The sequence below is a fragment of the Anas acuta genome, chromosome 17 (genome assembly GCF_963932015.1).
Source record: "Anas acuta chromosome 17, bAnaAcu1.1, whole genome shotgun sequence".
Classification (NCBI taxonomy): domain Eukaryota; kingdom Metazoa; phylum Chordata; class Aves; order Anseriformes; family Anatidae; genus Anas; species Anas acuta.
In genome coordinates, this window is record NC_088995.1 from 8,607,577 (window position 1) to 8,627,870 (window position 20,294).

Here is a 20,294-nt window from a genome sequence, read left to right on the forward strand (position 1 = left end):
AATACCACTTTCCTTGATCCTTATCAGAGCCTTTACTCCACCATTGTATTTGCTCACAATGGCAATGCAGCTCTTGGGCATTACTACTTCAGCTTTGTCAGAGATTTGAAATCTGGAAGTTTCTTACCAAGTGCTGATGTAAGAAGTAGATTGTGGAAAATAACCTCAGTAATTCTTACATAATTTAGCTTTAGACTAGGTGATTGCTGTTTGTCCTTTTGATTTTCGCCATGTACTTAATTACAGACATCCTGAAAAAGCAAATTAAAAGGAATTAAATCCCCTGTGCAAATTGTGTCCATCTTAAGGATTTAGTATTTATTTACATACCTATGTACCCAGTGTGCACGGTGTTTTGTTTCGTTTTCCTCCTTGACCATGGGTGGAGGGTGAACAAGGGTTTGAAAACTACTGTATGCAAATAGTAGTGGTAACATAAGGGGAAGTTATTTGTTCCCAGAATAGGAAAGCGTTCAGCTACTTTCATGTGCAGAATTAAAAACAAACTAACAAAAACTTTCTCTTTTTTAAATTCTGGAGATTCTTGTAACCAAAGCTTACAAAACACTTCCTTACAGTAAATAAAAACACTTAGGAACTACATTGCTGTTTTCCTTTGTGCGTGTGCTGAAAAGGGTAAGTGAGGCTGTGTTTGCCTGGCTTATTCCCAGTCAGTCTGGCATAGTGTTGTTAAGGAACGCCTGAACTGGCCTATCAGTTAAACACGCACTGATGCTTTGAATCTTGCACGTACCCAAACTGGCGGTAAAGCCAACTTTCCTCTTCCTTGCTTCTTTATTCAAAAATACCTATCAAAGTAATCTCAGGTTCAGAGGTCTACTGTAAAGTGAGATCGTCATTTATTGACTCTTATCCTGGTACAAATTTTGACCTTTAGGTTCAGTTAATATCTGTGCTTTGATTCTGTGCCTCTCAGTTCCTGGGTAGATGTGACGGCTAATTGTACTAAAAGGGGCACAGCTCAGTATTCGCTGTTAGCTATTTTTCTGACTTGAGATTGAAATGTCTATCTACAGATATCCTGTTTATAGCTGTTTACATTCTGAAGGTAACAAACTTGTATGGAGGAATTTTCTTCCAGATGTATGAGAATTTTCTTCATCTGTACTTTAGATTGTGGATCCTTTCAGATTTGCCATTACCATGAATTTGTAAAAATATTACCGCGTTCCTCACGAGGTTGTTATTCCTGATTTTGACCAATCTGTTTTCTGTGACAGGACATCAATGAAATGGTGCGAACTGAACGTCCAGACTGGCAGAATGTCATGCTGTATGTTACAGCAATTTACAAATACTTTGAAACCTGAAACCCTAATAATTGAAAAGATTCATGGGATAGAACCAACATTAGCTACCAGATGGAAATCTTACTGAAATGCTAATCCCCATTTCACTGAAAACTGGCAACATTTGAGTCCCCTCAAACTTGAGTGACACTGTTCTGGATTGCTTCAGATTGCTTCAGCTACTAAGCTTGGAAACAACTGTTCAAAAGCAAGAACTTGTTGCCACGCTGCTTGGAATAACCCAAGTTATTAAGCTATTCAGATTAATTATGTAGCCTAAAGAGCCTGGACTACTGACGTACTGCCTTTCCAGCCAGACTTCCTGAAGCTTTCTTTCCTAAGAGAGTGAGGTGAATAGATTCTCTAGCATATAGGAGACTGAATGTGCAGCTAATGCTTTGAGAAGGAAATGGATAACATGGCATCATATTACTGAACTTTCTGTAGTGTCCTGATACCACAGAGTGTGAATCTTCCACCCATGGCCTATGGCACCCCAAGACAGTAGAGTTCTTAATGAGGATTTAGTTACTGCCTTTACTGCTATTTCCCTCCTTCAAAACGTGCACAATATTCTAGGAAAACAAGCTTTTGTTCTATAACAACAACTTGAGTGGAAAAGTGGTCTTGATACCTCGAATAATTTGGCACAGAAGAACTCTTCATTCTAAAGCTTCGTTATAAGCCTACCTCTGTCACAGCGATGTGGCTTCCAACTCGATCTTACGGATTGTAAAGACTAGCACGTACAGCTCCTGGTTTTCAGGGTACGCTGTACTTAAAGGAATCTGTCAACCTCTCTGTGCTTCCATGATAACAGAAATGAATCAGTAATCAACCCTTGTTTGGCTTGTTCTTTCCCCTCTTCTTTGCCTGTATAGCATGCACAGCTACCCCAGGCTTTACTTCACAGCAATACAAGCAAACGTCATGGATATCTGTGGTAGAATTTTGGAACTGGGATAGCGTTTCCTCTGCAGAGAAAATATTTTCAATAAGATGTAATAATGAAGTAGTTTGTCTCAAAATCCAGCTTTGCCATGTTTCCTGTGTGTTTTTTCGTTGATGTCACACATCTTCATCTGACTGGCAGAAGGTGAGATGTTCTCTGACAAGAACTGTGGAGGAACTAATGAAACGTGTGAAGACCCAGTAGTCGTGAATATTGCATGGAAAAGACTCACTGTCACAAGGAAGGAATTGAGAAACTTTAGTTTTGATCAGCTTTTATTTTCCTAAAATGTACCTGAATTCATGTAACAGCTCTCGGGCAAAAGAGTTCAAGTAAGTGCCTTAGCTATCATTGAATTGATACATCCTGGCACTTCAGGACTTTGTGCAGAATGCTAATGTCTCAGAATGATTTCATCTATCCATTTGTCATAAGCTGTTAAAATGTTTGTTGTAACCTTGTTTGTTAAATTAAGGGAAAACTTCACTCTGCCATTGCTTCTGCCTCCTGTTTTTCTGAATACTTAGCAGCAGTTAAGCCACAGTTGAACATGTCTTATTAATATTAAGCAGAAGCCTACTTTAGAAGTGAGTTCTGTACCAACTGCTATTTATAAGCACATGCTCTTTCAACACAGTAACCCTGTTATTAAGAAAATTAATCTGCCATTCCTATGGTGCTCTTATGACTGTTAAGGACAGTTTGAATGTCATGGATGTTAACCCAGTGAATGCAACTCTGCTTGGTATCTGTGAAACTTCATCATGTTATAAAAGCACAGATTTAACTCAGAATTGTTGCCAAATCTCAAAAGCTATCATTTGAAGAACGTAGCCCACGTGAAGAATAATAATTCAGCAGTTAGCATTAGATAAAATTACTTCTTACAGTGCTTGCACTGACAGGTCTGTAACACAGTAAAAATGTGCCTGTGAGAATTATGAAAAGTTGCTAAATAACTACTTAATCCACATTGAGGGTCTACGGAGAAGTTTTCAGAGCAACAGTGTCTCATACATCCTTACAATTCTTTAGACTGAATGTCCCTAGAAGTAGCTAGATACCCTCACATTATCAGTTGGTGCATTTGAAGAGCCAACACTATCTAAAGACAATTGTTGCAAGAGGGGCTTCAAATGAAGAATCTTCATTAACAGATTTTAATAAAAGTCTGAAATACAATTTCCTCTTCCGTATATTTCTTCCTATATTTTTATTTTACTTCTTCAAATAAGTCTCAAAAAGAATATTCCTATAGGAAATACCCACTCTTGCTGTTTCACATTGCATCTCTTACTAAATTCCAGTTTATGCACGTTTGTGCTTAAAAATTTCTGCTCTTCCCTTGAACAGACAGCCTTGTCTGTGATTCTTATTCATTGCCATATATTTTAAGAAAATATTTTTCTAATGAAAAGGACAACATTTCTTTCTCTAAATCCACTAATGAGCAGCTGAATTTTTAAGCTGATTTTTTTCTATCTAATTGTCAACTTCATTTACCCAAAATACTGTACTAGTCCTTAACCAAAATAACACTTCATGGTATAGCCATTTGTAGAAGGGGAAATCTCATTTTTCAGATAACCTTCATTTGAAAGATGAGCTGCTAGTCTTCAAAAAGAGAGAGAAGTTACGAGCAATTATATAAAAGATCTTATTTTGAACTTCATAGCTCTGCAAACTTCTTCTTGGTGTTGTCTGTTTGATTAAACCTCTATCTGTAAAGGAATACTGGGCTCCATAAATAGATTTTTTTTTTTTTATAAAGATATATCTGAGCCTTTACAAATAAGATGCCATACAGCTGTCCAAGTGACCATAATGAAGCAATGAAAGATATCAAACAAACATAATACCCTGCTACATTCTTCTACATGTTTTCCTCTAAAGGTTCAAACAGCGTTTAATTTTTCAAATAGAAGGATAGCTGTAGCCCTTCTGGATGTGGGTGATACTGTTCTACTTGGTTCCTACTTACACTTAATCCTGAAACAGCCTGTTGTGTTTTTTACATATGAAACGAGGTTTTTGCTGATTTACTTTCCTCTCTTTTTCAGTCCAGAAAATATTTCAGAATGTACTAAAAAAAAAAAAAAAGACAAATATTTTATCATCCGTTTATATTACTGCATTTTAATATGTGCCTTGCAAATGCCTGTGCTGTAGTATATCAGGGTTACTCATTGCCAGCTGCAGGGGTGGGGGCAAAATTGATTTGTCAAGCATATTGTTGTAGATACAGCTATGTAATCTTCTGGATCCTGTTTACTGAAACACTTTCCCACTCTACAGAGATGTCAGGTTAGAGCCAGATGTGCATTGGGGTTGGCTAGATGGTGCAAGATCTCAAACAATGAACTGAGCAAACACTTGTGGGGTTTTCTTCATCGAAAAGAAGGGATGGAAAGACAAGTTTAATGTTGGTAATTCAGGAAAATTCCTATCAGTGAATGAAGTTTTGGTACAGAGTAACAATAATGGAATTGCAGTGACTTCAGAATGATTTACACTTGACTTGGTTTTCAGTTCATTTGGTTTGATTCAGTTTGATGTGGTTGTCTTGTATATTTAAATGGAAGCACTAATTCAGTATCTCTGTTGTGAATCTTAGTGACCATCACAAAAACCTTTCCTTCTCATGCCTGAAAAACTGTGCACAAAATTTTCCCTTTTAAAATTGTGTTTGTGGATAGATTATCCAGAATATAGTATTTATTTACTACGTATTCTGATTTAAAAGCAGGTTTTTGTCTCTTTTACAGAAAATGTGTCTCTCAAGTTACATTTATCATTTATTGGATAATTACTGATGATTTGTCTCCAGTTTTGTAAAATATTCCCTCTCTTTGTAAAATATTCCCACTGTTTTTGTGTTTATGGGAAATCTGTTGTCATGCTTTTGTTCATTATTTTATCTGCCAGAGCAAAACAAACTCAGCTTTGATGCATTGGCTATTAATGCAGCAGCTGCTGTTAATGCTGCTGGCTGCAGGTGGGCTCTGGTCGTACCTGCTCAAGGAGAAAGAAACGCTTGCTCTGATGATGCACACTGTGCAGCAGTTTAAACTGCTGAGGATTTGCCTTAAGCAATTTGTAGCTGTGACAATTCTCCTTGGTGTCTCCCTTCTGTTAATGATCAGTATTAAATTCTTTGTTTTTCAGTTCCCTGATTTAATGCTTTAGACAGTTAAAAACTGACCATTTGGATTCTGTTGCATCTTTTGCAAAACATCACTTTTACTCAAATCTATCAATTTCTATACAGTTTTGACCTGAGTACAAATTTTATTTTAGCATAGTTCCAAACAAAATTATTTGGGAAGTTGGAGATATGGAAAACTTCTGGGTGTGCAAACTTACTTTGTTCTGCTTGTGACCAGCTTGGGAACGCTGTCTGGTTTTTAGCTGATATGTGACAGTCTCTTCTAAAGCTGCCCCTTCTGGCTGGCTGGCTGGCAAGAAGTTATGCACAGGCTAAAGTTAAGCCTTTAAAACTGTGTTTATATGACTCATGTGGTGACTTTACCTCTTATTTGCCTATTACAACTAACACAGTCACAGTTGAGCTGCAGGCTGCCTTGAGCAGGAGCTATTAGAGGGCACAATTCTTCTGGGAAGGAAGCCAGTTGTATACCTGACACCAGTTTTTGCCTATTATGAGAAATACTCCTGCTGAGGTGGCCTAAGAAATGGAATTTTAAAATAGCGTTTGTGTACAGGTTGATTTAACTATGTAGTTTGTTTGTGGTCCTTCCCTTGACTTGGCAAATATTTATTTCTGTGTTATTTTTATGGTCTGCCAAGCTCAGTTTCTGCAATCCCTTTCTTAAGCTAGCATGAGTGTATGAATACTTAATAAAATTAACCAGTTTGAGAAATGATTTGGTGGGACATGCTGTTAAAGCAGAGTAGTCGTCCATGGGTTTTAGACATGGTGCTGTGCTTTTCAGGTTAGTGTGTGTTGATTATAATTCTCTGTAAACACCAGTGATAGAACACCAGTGCTAGGACCCGTGGGAACGGTGTTAAGCTGAGGCAGGGGAACCTTAGGCTGGACATCAGGAAGAGGTTCTTCACCAAGAGGGTGGCTGCACACTGGAACAGGCTCCCCAGGGACGTAGTCACTGCACCAAGCCTGTCTGAATTTCAAAAGCGTTTGGGCTGTGCACTCAGTCACATGGTCTAAACTTTTGGGTAGACCTGTGTGGTGCCAGGAGTTGGACTTGATGATCCTTATGGGTCCCTTCCAACTCGGGATATTCTATGATTCTAGGATTGGCAAAATACACTAAAACTGCTCAACTCTTCTGACTTCCTTACCTCCCATATGGGCTGCATCATCCCAGGGGATCCATCAGGTGTTCCTGCTCCAAATTTACCAACACCCTGGATGTGTTGCAGGTTCATAGGCATCTTTCAGAATGTTTAATTTAGAAAGGTATTTATAATAGTGTTTCTGCCTTCAAAGGAGAGTGGCTAGGTGGGTTTTGGATTACTCTTTGGCTTGCTGAGCTTGTCCAGTCCTTTGTTCAGCTAAGTTTTTTTCTGTATGTTCCCTATGATTTCAGTATCAATGTTGAAGTATGCTTGGTAATTGTTAAATCGATTATGTTGAGCATCTGGAATATGTAGCAAGTACACTTCTTGATAACTAATACTAAATAACTAAGGATCAAGTTTTGTACACTTCTGATTTCTGTTAACGTTGTCAAGAAAATGTCTTTTTTTCCTTATGTGCTTGCCAGTTTTTGGGCTTCAACACCCCTGAACTCAGTTTGACGAGGCCCCTATCCTGGCCTCCATAAATGAATTCATTCTGTGTGAATAGACATGTTCCCTCACACTGAAACTTCAGTAACACCTACGAATAGTAGATGACTTCCTTCCCACTGACATTCATCTTTTACTTGGAATATTCTATTCCTTACTCTTAGGCCACTGTCTGCCAGAGTTACAGAAAAAGTTGCCATCAGTTTCAGCAGGACTTGTGGATTTCAAAATGGTAGGGGAAACTTCTTGCAGCATATTGTGGCAGCCTGACGTTAATAAGCTTGTTTCATTTTAATTCCCAATTTTTAGGGGGTTTCAGTTTAGTCGACATCACTTACTCAAAGCTGAAACGTGGCACATTTATTCTCCACTGGGAAGTATGCTTCTGTTTAATAATATTTTTATGAGATTGTATTTATGGAAACTAAAAAATGTTGTGAAGCTAGTTTTATTGCACTTTTCTAAGGCTTTTGTATCTCGCATAGTGTTCTAGAATACAAACAAGTTGTTTGGGGAAGTTAAGGTTTGAAACTTACTCTGCCCCAGCTTAGCAATGTATTCCGTGCATTTTCATTCTAGTGACGTATGTATTATTTCATTTGCATGTGACGTGGGTATTTATATGGTAGTTCTGAAGCCCAGTGGACATTTCCTGCTGCAGAGGAGCCATTGGCAGTCCTGGTTCCACAGTTCATGAACTGACCTGTTTTGACAGTAGACTGCATTTGCAATAATGGGATAGCTGATTTTTTTTTCCTGAACTCTTTCAATAAATGGGGAAAAAGAGGCTCTTCTTTTTGTTCCATTGTTGAAGTTTCTCTGGAGGCTTTTACTGGTTTCCAGTGATTACAAATGTTCAGCTAGGATGATTACTTGGGAATCAGCTCAGTAAAGAGGGCACGAGTACATGTAACATGCTCAAGTAATTAATCCTCATAACTTGCAACATTTCAGTTTGTTAGAAAATTGTTTTTACATGTATAGTAGGATCATTTTTACTATTTTTAAGTAGCACTTTTATACTTATCTGAAGGGTTTTTTGAACAGAAATGTCTTCTGTATGTTATCTAATGGAAAGAAAGTATAACACTATGAAACAAAACATAGAATAGCTAGCTTCCAGACCGTCAGTTCACTTTAGGTCAGTAATGATCAAGAGTTGTTCAATGTCTATGAAATATATCAGTGATCCCATTTAATATTGGGCAACTCTCCAGATCAAAGTCAGAAGGGCATTAATTGGTATCCTCTAACTCATGGATGTGAGGGTACTTTCAGTTCAGGTGTGAGGCAGAATTGACAGAACAGTGTGATGAATTTTGGACTTCATGAAAAACCAAAATTTTATCGATGTCTCAGTCTAACTTCACAGCGCTATATTGGATAAGGACTAACCTTGTTTGAATAGACACCACAGCCAGTACTAATATCTCCTAAATAACTAATTTAAAGCTCCTTTTCCATGGCCTTTAAAGATGACGTTAAAGAACAGTAGGTCTTAAAAGCTCTTCTCTTCCATCCTGCTTTTCTGATTTGTGTTGGTTTTGTACTCATTTGAAACACAGCTGTTAGACTGACCCAACAGCACGTCTATGGGTTTAATAATTCTCATTCTGAACAAGCACTTTTCTCTATTCCAAAACCCTTGCAAATGGTTTATTTGCACATTCACATACATTGATGTTTTACATAAATGTGTCTTTATATGTACATATAAATACACACATGCAAATGTTTGTGTGTGTATATGTACGTATGCAGACTTTTAATAAAACTGAACATCTTTCAAGAAGTGCTTGAGTCTTTAATATTTAGGGTGGGGTAATAGCTTCTGCATTTAAAAGATAAGGAGGAAAAATATTTTGTTTCTGGTTAGATCTGAGAAATATAGTTTTGAGGAAAATTTGGAAGTGTTCAAATTGTATTTCACTCTGTTTCTGGTTTGAAAGGCACAAGCTGTTAGGTATTGGAACTTAAAAGGTCAGCAAGCGTATTTTAAGCTAAACCTTTTGGAGGACCAATATGCTTTTAGTTTGCAAGGACCACTAAAGATCTGGGCATTTACTTTCTACATAATGTATTCTGTATGAGTATTTAGTATGTATGCCTTCAATTTGCCAATGTTGCCATGTTTTCTTCTTAATTATTCATGAAATAAAGATTGCAAATAGCAAAATGTGTCTTTGTTTTCTTGAGTGAGACTGCCACAAAAAGGGATATTTTAACGCCATTTCTGACACTGATTTTTCAGGAGTAAGCGTGACAGGAAGTAGTGTTTGGATGTTTATGTGCCGTGGATGAGAAGTACAGACCAATGATTTGCATGCCTATAACTGCACGATTTTCTGGAAGTCATCTCTGTTTTGGTATACCAGCATACTTTGATATCTACCCCCAAAGAATTTTAAATGATAACATGGGGAATACTCTATATGAGGTATGTATTTAAGGCATCTGCCTAGTCTGGATTAAATATGAGCAACAGAGAAGGGAATTCTAGCAAATATTTTCAATTTAGGCAACTTCTTTAATATAGAATACATAATGCAGGATTAAAGCTATTTAAATATTATTTAGTCTAACCAAGTAAGGCAATGTGTTCTGTCTCACAGGAAATCAGAGGGGCTGGAGGGGAGCTGGGGATTTTATCATTTGAACACTTCAGTATATTTAAAACAGATGCCTAAAAGTAAGATTTCCAGGTGAAAATAAAGATTAGAACACCTTAAATGTAATTTGTTCTCATTCATCCTGGATGGTAACTGGTTTTAAATTCAGTTTTATCTGAAATGGTGTAAAAATAGTTACAGAGCTTTAGTCTTGAGCGCTCTGAAATAAATTTGATCCAGAGGTTTGGGTTGGGATCCTCTTTATTTTGAACTTTGTTCTTAAATGCACTGGTTAGCGGTTGTGTTTCAATTCAATCTGTTCCTTAAAGGTATTCTTTTTTCTTTTTTTTTTAAGGTTTGGTGTGTTCTCTGTTCAGAAATGCCTTTGACTCAGTAATGTTATTCTGCAAGAAAATGTCTTGCTTTTTTCTTGAGGTGAAATATTCTCACTGAATTTGAGTGATTTAAGAGAACTCTTCTTAGTTCTCAATTTATATCCTGTTTTTAAGTATGGGTCTTCAGTTCTGCACTTCAGAGTAAATGTTTTAGTGTGTAGTAAAATCTTGTGTCAGAAAGTAGATGTTTTTCTTCTCTGTAGCAAGTGTGTGACAGTATTGTAGAAGTGACTTGTACGCCTACACTCCGCAACATGAAGGTCAAGACAGAAGCAGTGGGCAGGATGTAGGCCAGGCCTGAGGTATGTTGAAACGAGTGTCTGCATGATCTGTGGGGCTGCAACTTTTCTTAACCGTAGTCACTGAAATAGCATTCCCTAACAAGAGGGTTTTTTTTGTTTTGTTTTGTTTTTTTACCAATTGTCTTACAAGCAGTCACTAGATAATTTGTTTAAAAATGTGGAACTAGTGCCATAAGTGTGTTTAAGTTGAACGTAATTAAATCAGTTAAATAATATGGGAGATTGTACTGTAATGAACCGCAGCTATCTGGAGTAGTAAAATAAAAACCTCAGAAGCAATAGCGTTATAATATTCCATTGTATTATATCAGAAAAGCTTAGACTGGAGTCATGGTTGCTCATCACTTCAATTCTGTACAGGAAGTAGGTTATTATTACAGAACTTGCAACTCAAATTCTTATCAAAAGAGTTTTATGGTGACTTTGATCATAGAGAGAGACTTGGGTTATGTTGTGTGTTACGAAGTCCCAGTACTTGTACTCACCCCTCCCCTGTTTGTGGTTCCACAGAGCACTTACTCAAGAGGGGCTCGTGAGGATGTCAATTTTTCCCAAATACAATTCTTTTCAAAACACAGATACTAATTTAGCACAAAATGCTTACTCCCTTCTCCAGATGGGAAGTTATTAATAGCCAGCAGCTACTGCTAAGACAGAAAAATAATAATCCTGAATTCTCTGCACTTCTTTGCAGTGCCTTTCCCATTGTTCACCCTTTCTTAGCTTCCCTCACTTAGTGTTTTGCCCAGCTTTCATAAAAGCTAGTATCAACAGTATCTTCCTTTGGGGCCCTGCATTTGTGTTTTGGTATCTTAAATAGGTATGTTTTCTTTTTCATTTGCAGTCCTAATGGTTGAGTAAGGTATAGTATTCATAAAAATTGCTCAAAAAGTAGCAAATATATGGTTGAAAGCTCCCTTCCATATAAATTAGTGCTTGATGCTGCAGCCCAGCACTATGAAAAGAGAAGTTAGCTAATTAGCCTCTCCATTCCTGGCAGCTCAAGATTAAAGGAATATTTATCTAATTAAATTGTTTTTATTATACTCTTTTCTCATAGAAAAGTTGCTCTGAAACTTCTCCTGTGCAAGTCTTTGTTTAGAAAAAATCTATGATTTAAAAAAAACAAAGTAAATACATGACTGATGCCATCAGTCCTATTCCATGTTAAGGTTTTTATTAATCTTCATCTGTCATTGCCCTCTATATCACCATGGTTTTGTTGAACGCTGTTTATAGAAGTAAATTTTTGTATAAGAAATTCCCTGTTTGAAAAATAAGATCTCAACTTCTTTTAGATGTTCTTTGCTCTTTAGGATATTCAGTTCTTTGGAGCCTTCTTACCCTTATTGTGAACATAGGGTTGAATGCAGTAGAGTGACTTATTTTTACAGGTAGACTTTCGCATTGATTATATAGTGTGAGGAAATACTTGTACTTCTTTCCAATGCTGTGCACAGCTCGCTCCCTTGTTTATGCTTCCTTTTCTTAAACCGTTTTAGACTCTTCACGCCAGAAGCCTCAAAGTTAAGCTCTTAAAAATGAAAGAAACTTGAGAAGGAGACATAACAGTCTGGAGACAAATTCACTGAGCTGTTGACAATATCATATTTTTCAAAAATAAATAGCCCACAGAGTACTGAAATGCCAGTATGTTAACACTATGAGTCTCTGGGCTGGGCAAATTCAGATTCCATAGACTGCAATGGAGTTAGCCTAGGGTAGAGCCTGCAGTGCATGTAACCAGTCCTATTGCTTTAAAAATAAAATCGCAATGTTGGAAGGTTTGAGTGTGAGGGGTGCTGAGCATCTGTAGTTTTGCACTTCAGGAGCTGTTAAAGTGTTCAGTCCTTTCAAAAAAATCTTTCCTGAAGATGGGTGGTTTAAGAATAATGTAGCAGGAATGCTGGTCCAGCAGAGAAGAAACTTAAAGGGAAGGCATGCAGCAATTTTGTTTATGGCCAGAGGTACAAACATTATAAAAGCATTGGAACAAGTGCTAAAGCACTAACTGAACTGTATAAAGGTACCAAGTTCTATCATTTTGCACAAACACTTCAAGCAGGTCAGAGTCGCTGTGAGCCTGAGGAGGGAGTGGTGTGCAGCAGGGTCAGTAGCTGCTTTCTGTCTCTTCTGTGTTGTAACAGGAGCTTGGATGTACACAATGTGGATTTTGTCAAGTTAAATAAGGGTTGCCCTCTAATTGCTCCTTAGAAAAAAAAAATGAGAATAGTGTTAAGTGAAGAGGAATCATCTGACTTCTTCTTGCTGGGCCTTGAGCTCCAACAGTGTGTTGTATAAAGGTAACTTCTATATATTATTATAGAAAATAAATAGCTGTTGCTCTACAGCTCCCACGTGATGATTCATGCTACCAGTTTTCCTCTATTAATAGTCTACAAAGAATGCTTAAATTTAGATTGAACTTCATCTCGTTCTCTGTCACGCTGAATAGCTTTTGAAGAAATGAAGCCAGTCTCTTTGGGGAGTGCCTTTTATGGAGACTAGTCCAATTCCTGACTTGAAACTACTGAAGATCCTTCACTGGTTCCTGATGTAAGTGCAAATGGCAGAATTTAAACAGGGCTGTGGATATGGTTTTACATTTCCTTGTGAGCACAAATCTTACCTTAACTGTGGCTCGTTTTCCTTAAGCTAATCTGTATGCTGGAATTAAACCATTTGTGAGAAGGCTTTTGGTCTTTTGACTTTTTTTAAAGGACTCCCTCCTCAGATTTTTTTTTCTTATGTTTATTTAAAATTGCTAACAAATTTCATGTTGAGCAAGGTGAGAGAAAAAAATTACATATATATATATATATATATATATATATGTAATAGTTTTTTAATATTTAAGGATTTGCTGTTGTTTCCAAAGGACCTCAAATAACCCTGCCTCAGTCTCTTCTCTTAGGCTAAGCCAAGTGCCTTTCACTGCTTTTGGGGAGTTTCAGGCAGTATTTGTAGGTATGGGATTACATACAAGTCCAAACATGTCATTTTAAGTGTCTTCTATACCAACATTGCTTATGTTTGCTAATGCTCAGTTTGATGCATTTTTACAAAATAGGCATCTCTTAAATGCAGTTTTGCATATATCAGATGGTTGTGTCTGGTTAGGAGGAGAAGTTCAGTCAAGCATCCAGCTCCAAAACTGGTAAAGAATAATCTCTGCATGGATGTGAAAGGCTGGCAATAAGAGTTTGTTGCTGATTGGTGTACACAGCATACAGGATTCATGCTGTAAAAGTAAAGCATTGACCATCATCTTAACTCCAATGCAGCACTGATATACAACTTTGCTGTTGTCACTTATCCATTAACCCTGAAGTGGCATCCAGTCAGTGCTTTATGTTGGTCTGCCACGATTCGGGTACTGGCCCATTCAAAATTGTCACATCTAACAAAAGTGTATGGATAACTCATAGCTAATGGTTTAATGAGCAGAGCTGTCTGTTTGAGGACAGTTTCTAGAAGCTAAAGGATGTGTGTTGCAAAAGTACTTCACTTTATCCTCCATATATATATGTATATATACATGACATCTTTTTTTTCTATTTACATAAGCACTTTAATTCTTCCAGATTCTATTCAAGACAAACTGATGATCATTTTCTGTAAGGCAGTTTTCCATACAGCAACCTTAGTACACGTGTATGCCTTTTGTGCTATCTTGCTACATACAACGGTGGGGGGCTGGTTTTGGTTACAGTCCTTATATCAGTCTGTTTTGTGTTTACAGTGGCCTCACTGATGTGCCCAAGCAGGCTGTCGCTAATGCAGTATCAGCAAAGTGAATGGTGAGCTTCATGATAGGTCTAAAGTGGGAAGTCTTTATTTACTGTGCTGTCATCTTTTGAGGGAAGCTTTCCAAGGTTTATTCTATGCTGTATTTCTAGGTTTTATTGCTTTAGCTCAGTTACTAAGTCTGAGGAGGGCAAATAGTCTTATCGCTGCTTTTCAGCTGCCCAAAATTCAGAATTTTGGCTTGTTCAGTTACAAGATAGTGTCCTGTATGTTATTGCAACTCTGCTTTTTAGGAATGCAAAAGCTTTCTTGGCTGCATTTGGAAGAACTGGAAATTTTCCTTTCTTTCCATGCAGTCCTGGACTTCTTTCAGCTCAAGCCAGCAGTCTGCTCTAGACGAGTGGCAGTACCTTCAGTGTAGCTGCTGAGGCTGCTGGAAGCTCTCATGTGTCGAGGTAGTTTCAGCCTTCCTCTTCATGTAGTCACTTCTTAGACTGTGCCTGGCTATAGCAGTCATAGCAATGCTGTCTTTTTGCCTTCAAGTGTTGCAAAGAAGGGAAAGAAAATTAGTGCTCTATTGTACTGCCCCCCACTTCAGAGATGATTAATATTACCTTTTATAGTTAGTACAAACACTGATTGTATTCCTAAACCTTCAATTTATTGCCATTGTTGACCACTGATAAAGGAGGACATAAGCAGAAAATCTACAGGAAGGACAACACAGAGAATATACACAAGAAATATGATCTGAAGAATGGTGCAGTTCTGTTACTTGACAGAAGCAATAGCATTAATAATAAGCAATTCATAATTCAAAAAGAAGGGAACATTTATTTAAATATTACTGTAGTAATGAAAGATAAGCTATCCAGCTGCTAAATGGGATATAAAACAGCAGCTGCTAATTGTAAATACTTCGTGTGCAGAAGTAAAAAAATGAGCAAGTAAAAGCAAGAGTAATAGAACTGGCTGAGGAGCTCCAGGAGCTGTTAATATTGATTTTAACAAATCTTGAAACACTGCAGATTTTCCAGCTGCACAGAGAAAATCAGTGAGTGATAATGGGAACCTGATATTCCATCCAAATATAGTTGGTAGTGGTAGACTGAATAATGCCCGTCAGCATGACTTTATGGAAAAGAAGTAATTTCTAAAGCTAGAAGCTTGTCACGGTACCATTATCAGCCAGCCCTGTGAAATCACTCAGATATTTGCTTTACATCTTTTATGACTTGCTGATTTAAAAGAAAATCGGCGTCATCTTAAAATTGATTAACTGCAAAAATCAAAGAAGAGTTGCAACTGGGAGAAGAGACTTCCAGTGAAGCGTTTTGGGTCTTTCAGAGATAAATTGATCAACATCGGTGACTTGGGAAACTTGTAAAATGCATTGAACATGGGACTGTTGGAAGAAACCAACCCAGTGGCTTAGTAAAGTGAGCTGACTGCAACAACTTCATTTTTAATGTACTCAGGGGCAAAATCGTATTTAAAAACTGTAGCCTTGCTCCCTGTATTTTGATTTTCATCTTTCATTAATTTCAATAGGAGAAAGTCATTTGGATGGTTTTGAGGATCTGGGCAAAGACTGGAGGCTACCTCTACAACACTGAAATCATTCCCCAGGAAAGGAGCAATGCTTAACAGGCACAGCAGATCCCGGCAGGCAGCTAACTGCTACAGCATGGCGCTTGCACCCCTACTTCAAATACAGTTGCACAGCATAAATCTCTGTGGAAAACACTACCTCTTGTGCAGGGCAAGAGGGAGGCCGTTATGGGAACAGTACCTGTTTCTAGTGTCTGCATTTTCCAAAAAGCTCTGGCAAGCTTCATGTAGGCAGGCAGCATTTCTAAATTTACCAATATTGCAGTATGTTTTGATGAGGCTCCTAAATTTCTCATAATCTCCCCCGTTGTGTTTTTTTTTTTTTTTTTCTTGAACTGGTTTGTCAGTATATATGGTTCTTAAAATCACTTTGTTATTTCGTGGTGCTCCAGCCTTTTCCTGTCACTTCTGTAATTCACAGCTGTATGACTGAGGCAGCCGGTGTGCCAGCCTGCCTTTCTGTCCAGGGGGAGAGCGGAGAAGATAGCATGAGTGCCTGATCCTGCTGCCAGCAATAAATCTTTGATGCTTCGAGGCTCACAGGTTTTGAGGTTGGTGCTGAAGTGGCTTGTACCAGGTTTGCTGTTTTTTCTACTGTGTCGATGCACCAAAAAAAGCTTGGTGCAAGCATCCAGCCGTAGCTGTCCCCTGCTCGGAGAAGTCTGGGCTGGCAGCTGTGGAAATGAACCTGGTTTGCAAAGGCTGGGGTCTGCTGTGGTGTCTGTGGAGTCACGCTAGTGGGTTTTCCTGTTTGTAAAGTCAAACCGACAGGGACAATGTGGATAAATTGCTCACTAGGATGCAAAATTAAAAAACAGAAATAAAAAGAAACTTAGAAGATGCCTGCAAAGAGCAGTGGGTGCAAATTCTTGAGAGGTTCTCTCCAAGCTTCAGAGTGGCCGAGGGCTGAGCAACGGGTGCCGGGGCAGAGCAGGGGTGCCGGGGGAGACATGCGGCCCCACAGGCACGGCCGTGGCCTGCGCTGCAGCCTGCCCAGTGGGAAATGTGGAACTTCTGTGAAATATTTAGTATCTTTATTGTGAGTTTTTAAACACTTCCAGAGTAGTTAGTGTGCAAGGATCCCCTTTCCATTCTGCTGGTGGTGATGAGGGGAAGCAGAGACTGGAAGGAGCTGGGAGTGTGTGTAACCCTGGGAGCACTGTGTGGTGCCACCTGGCCCGGCGGTCGGCTTCAGCAGGGGTTCAGCCTAGAGAGACCTGGCTGCTTACAGGGAAAGCCCTCCTCTCCCTGCCCGTCATTACGCTCGGCTGAAAGGCTCTAAAAGCCGCTTTTTCTGTCACTCGCAGGTCCTTCAAGCCAAGCCCTGGACCTCCGCAGCCGCTTCGCGGTGCTGCCCCTCCGCCAGGTAACGCCGGGGGCTCTGAGAGGGCTCTGAGAGGGCTCCGTGGGGGCCCGGCCCGGCTCGGCTCCGCTCCGCCCCGCTCCACCCGCGCCGCCCTCCAGGGGGAGCCGCCGGCTCCCGGCCGCCGGGCTGCCCGCGTCCTGAGGCGGAGGGCGCCGCGGGGCGGGAGCGGGGCAGCGGCCGTGAGGTGCGGAGCGGCGCGGAGCCGGAGCCGGAGCCCCGGGGGGCAGGTGGGTGAGGCGGGCCCGGCCCCGCGCTGAGGGGCGGCGGGGGGCGGCTGCCGGGCCCCGGCCGTTGCCGGGAGAGGTTCAGCTTCCCCCGCGGCGCCTGAGCGGAGCTCTCCTGCCTCCGCTGCCCACGGGACCGGCGGGATTTGGCTGTAAGTTGCCCCGGCCCGCGTGGGTTTCTTCGGCTCTTCGCGCCTTGCTCGCTCCCAGCTGTCAGTCCCCGCCACACCCCCGCGCCCGGAGCTGTTTGCCCCGCGGCTCTGCCTCCAGACAGCGGGCGCTGGACTTTGTTCCCCTGCACCCAGACCTCCTCCTCCTCCTGCCGGCTCTTCGGCTGCTGTTCGTGCTCGAAAGCAATCAGCTGTGAAACAGCGATTCCCGAGGAGCACCCTGCATCCTGTAAGCTGCTCCGTAGCGTTTATCAAGGGAGATTTCCACGCACTTTGCAATCAGGCGAAAGGGAAAAAGGGCAGGGACTTAGTAGACGGCACTAAACCCGCACGCAGTTTATCCCGCTCCTCGCTCCGCAAGCCCTGACCCTCATCTGTGCCAAGTGACCCAAACAGGTTGGGGGCAGCGACCCTGCCACCCTGACCAGGTTCTCCCTCGGCGTGGGTGCATGGTGGGGATGTCGGCGGAGCCGCGAGGCCCTGAGGGGCCCGGTGGTGCTGCACTACGGGGAGAGGGCTGCTGAAGGAAAGGGGCATCGGGCTGCCCGGGGCCGGCTGCTGCCAGAACTGCTGGAGGGATGTGCGAGAAGGCTCTCTGCCCCGCGGGACGGGGCTCCTGGGCCCTACCGGGGTGACCTGTCCTGGCAGAGGTGCCGCGGCTCATCGTGGAGGAGAGCGTCGAGCAGCAGGTGCGCTCCCGGCGTGCGGTGCCTTTGTGGGGACGTTCCTGGGAGGAGACCTTTCTGCGCGTTGTGGTGTGGTGTAAGTGTCGTCCAGAAGCTCCCCGGTTACTTTAATGCTCTTTTATGTCCTGGTGCGGTGTGAGCTTGGGGTAGATCTTGAGTGCAGACTTACTGCTGGCTTTGTTGCTAGCTTAAAAATAGTAAAGGTGGCCAAGTACCTTCTCCCAAACTGTTCTGGGCAGAGGGGTCACAGAGGAGAAAGGAAGGGTTAACTTAAGCAACGTGACTCATTTGGCAAATACTAGTTAATAGAATCGCCTTAACTACTTAAAATTATTTTCCTAAGCAGATGGTCAACTATTAGATAACTCTATCTTTGGATGTATTTGTTTTCAGGTTTCTTATCTGACTGGTAAGTCTCAGACCTGTGTAACACAAGAACTGTAGTAATTGATAAATCCATTCTTCTGCATGAGGGAAAGCATGGCCAGCTCCTGCCGTTACAGAGGGACACCCCCCCAGGCGTATTGCCAAAAAGATTAGATAACAACCAACAGGCATATGAGAAATATTTAAATTGAATTAGACCTGTGGAAAAAATACCGTGTTTTGAATTTCCATTTTAAAAAATCAATATAAATGTAATTGTAATCATAAATAGTATGGAAACGAAATCCTGTCTAATGTGGCAAATGGATTAAATTCTAGGAAAGCTATGAACCTCTGAATTTGTAGGGGAAACACATGGGTACAGACTGCAAACATGTATGTGTATATATAAAATAAAAATGACCTATTTCAGGGTACACAAAAATAAAAAAGGCAAGCAGACTCCTTTTTAACGCTGTTCCTGGGACAAGTCTGCAATTTACACGTGTACATAATCTGTCTCTCTTTCCATACATATTTTTATATCTAAAAAATGGAATCAGCATGATTCTGTGCCAGATCAGGGGATGTCAGCCCAGTAATGATGTTCTTAGCCTCTGTCCTTCTGACAGTGGGTTCAAAAGCCTCCTACCAGGTCTCCTGTATTTGCATTTCTATTTCTGCTGATATTTTAATAGGATGTCTCCATAAGGGCTGCTGGCACTGTTGCTTTTGAATGTAATCAACTTTTGAAAGCTATTCATCTTTTTGTTTAATCTTCAATAGTGGATTTTATGCTGAGCCATGTGGTTAAGCCCTCTTAAGAACCACTGGGAAAAGCTCAGTCCAGCAGGAGGCTTGGAGGGTCAGTTGTAAATCTTCACTCTTCCTTTCAGTTACGTTTCTCTGAAGGGTCTGGGCTGGCCAGCCATGCGTGTCCCCTCTGGTCTTGAACCTGGTATCTTTTCCATCTGGCGTGGATGGAAAACCCCCTACCTTCACCGCTTCCTTTCTGCGTGGTGGCTGTAGATTGTGTGATCTCGTCTATACAGGACGCTTAAGGTTTCACAGATATTTCGACCAAAACGTTTTCACTGAGCTACAGCTCTTCGCTTTGGTGTGATGTTTCCACCCACGTTTTTGCATGTGAAATGGAACGAAGCATGTTGTGGCTAAGCTCTGCCTGAGAGTTCTGCGCAGCTGCGAGAGTGAGGTATTTTTTTCATCCAAAGGCTGGCATTGGCATCTGTCTCTTACTGCACTGCAAAGTTTGTCCTTTGCTTTGAACAGCTCTTGAATTCTCTTCATCCTCTGTGGATGGTAAATAACTCTCTAGGTCCTTCCTTGTGGTATGCTTTCCATCTGAAAATAGAGATGGGCTATTGAAGCTCTTTCTTTTTTCTTCTTCTTTTGTTGTTAGACTCTTAGCTAAAAAACAAGATCTTGATCTGTGATTCAAGGAATAGGGGAGGGTTCTCACATGTCCTTGTAGAGCCAGGCAGCCCCTTTCATCAGGGGTCTGTTACTTAGGACCAGAAAGCTTGGTTTCATCATGGATCACCTTCAGGTTTGACATCTGGAAATAGCATCTGAACAGCCTTGGCAAACTACCTGAATGCAACAGCACTGATTCCTTGCCTCTCTTTTCATTTTAAAAAGGAAGAGAAAGTTGCTTAATGTGATGCTCATGCAGCTGGATTGTGGTTTGGTCCATTAGGAGTAAAGAACCGGCAGCATTTTGCCTCTGGAGGGTAAGTGGATCTGGGCAGATGCACTGAAGGTG

At 40.7% G+C, this 20,294-nt stretch overlaps 2 protein-coding genes across 10 annotated transcripts in view; both read left to right on the plus strand.

Annotated features, from left to right (window-relative positions):
* SPECC1L (sperm antigen with calponin homology and coiled-coil domains 1 like) overlaps window positions 1–9,211 on the plus strand; it is a 70,065-nt gene extending 60,854 nt beyond the window's left edge. For all 4 annotated transcript variants that reach the window (XM_068701315.1, XM_068701314.1, XM_068701313.1 and 1 more), the window contains one exon: window positions 1,242–9,211. In XM_068701315.1, coding sequence (XP_068557416.1) covers window positions 1,242–1,331 — 90 coding nt within the window. In that variant the 3' untranslated portion in view covers window positions 1,332–9,211. The remainder of the gene's footprint in view (window positions 1–1,241) is intronic.
* Window positions 9,212–16,699: 7,488 nt separating this feature from the next.
* Window positions 16,700–20,294, plus strand: part of ADORA2A (adenosine A2a receptor) — a 29,243-nt gene continuing 25,648 nt past the window's right edge. The window contains exon 1 of one of the 6 annotated variants that reach the window (XM_068701355.1): window positions 16,700–17,065. The gene's annotated coding sequence lies outside the window, so the exon portion shown is untranslated. Of the gene's footprint in view, window positions 17,066–17,146; window positions 18,222–20,294 lie in introns of those variants that run through there. The other 5 variants (XM_068701352.1, XM_068701347.1, XM_068701348.1 and 2 more) reach the window with 5 other exon arrangements.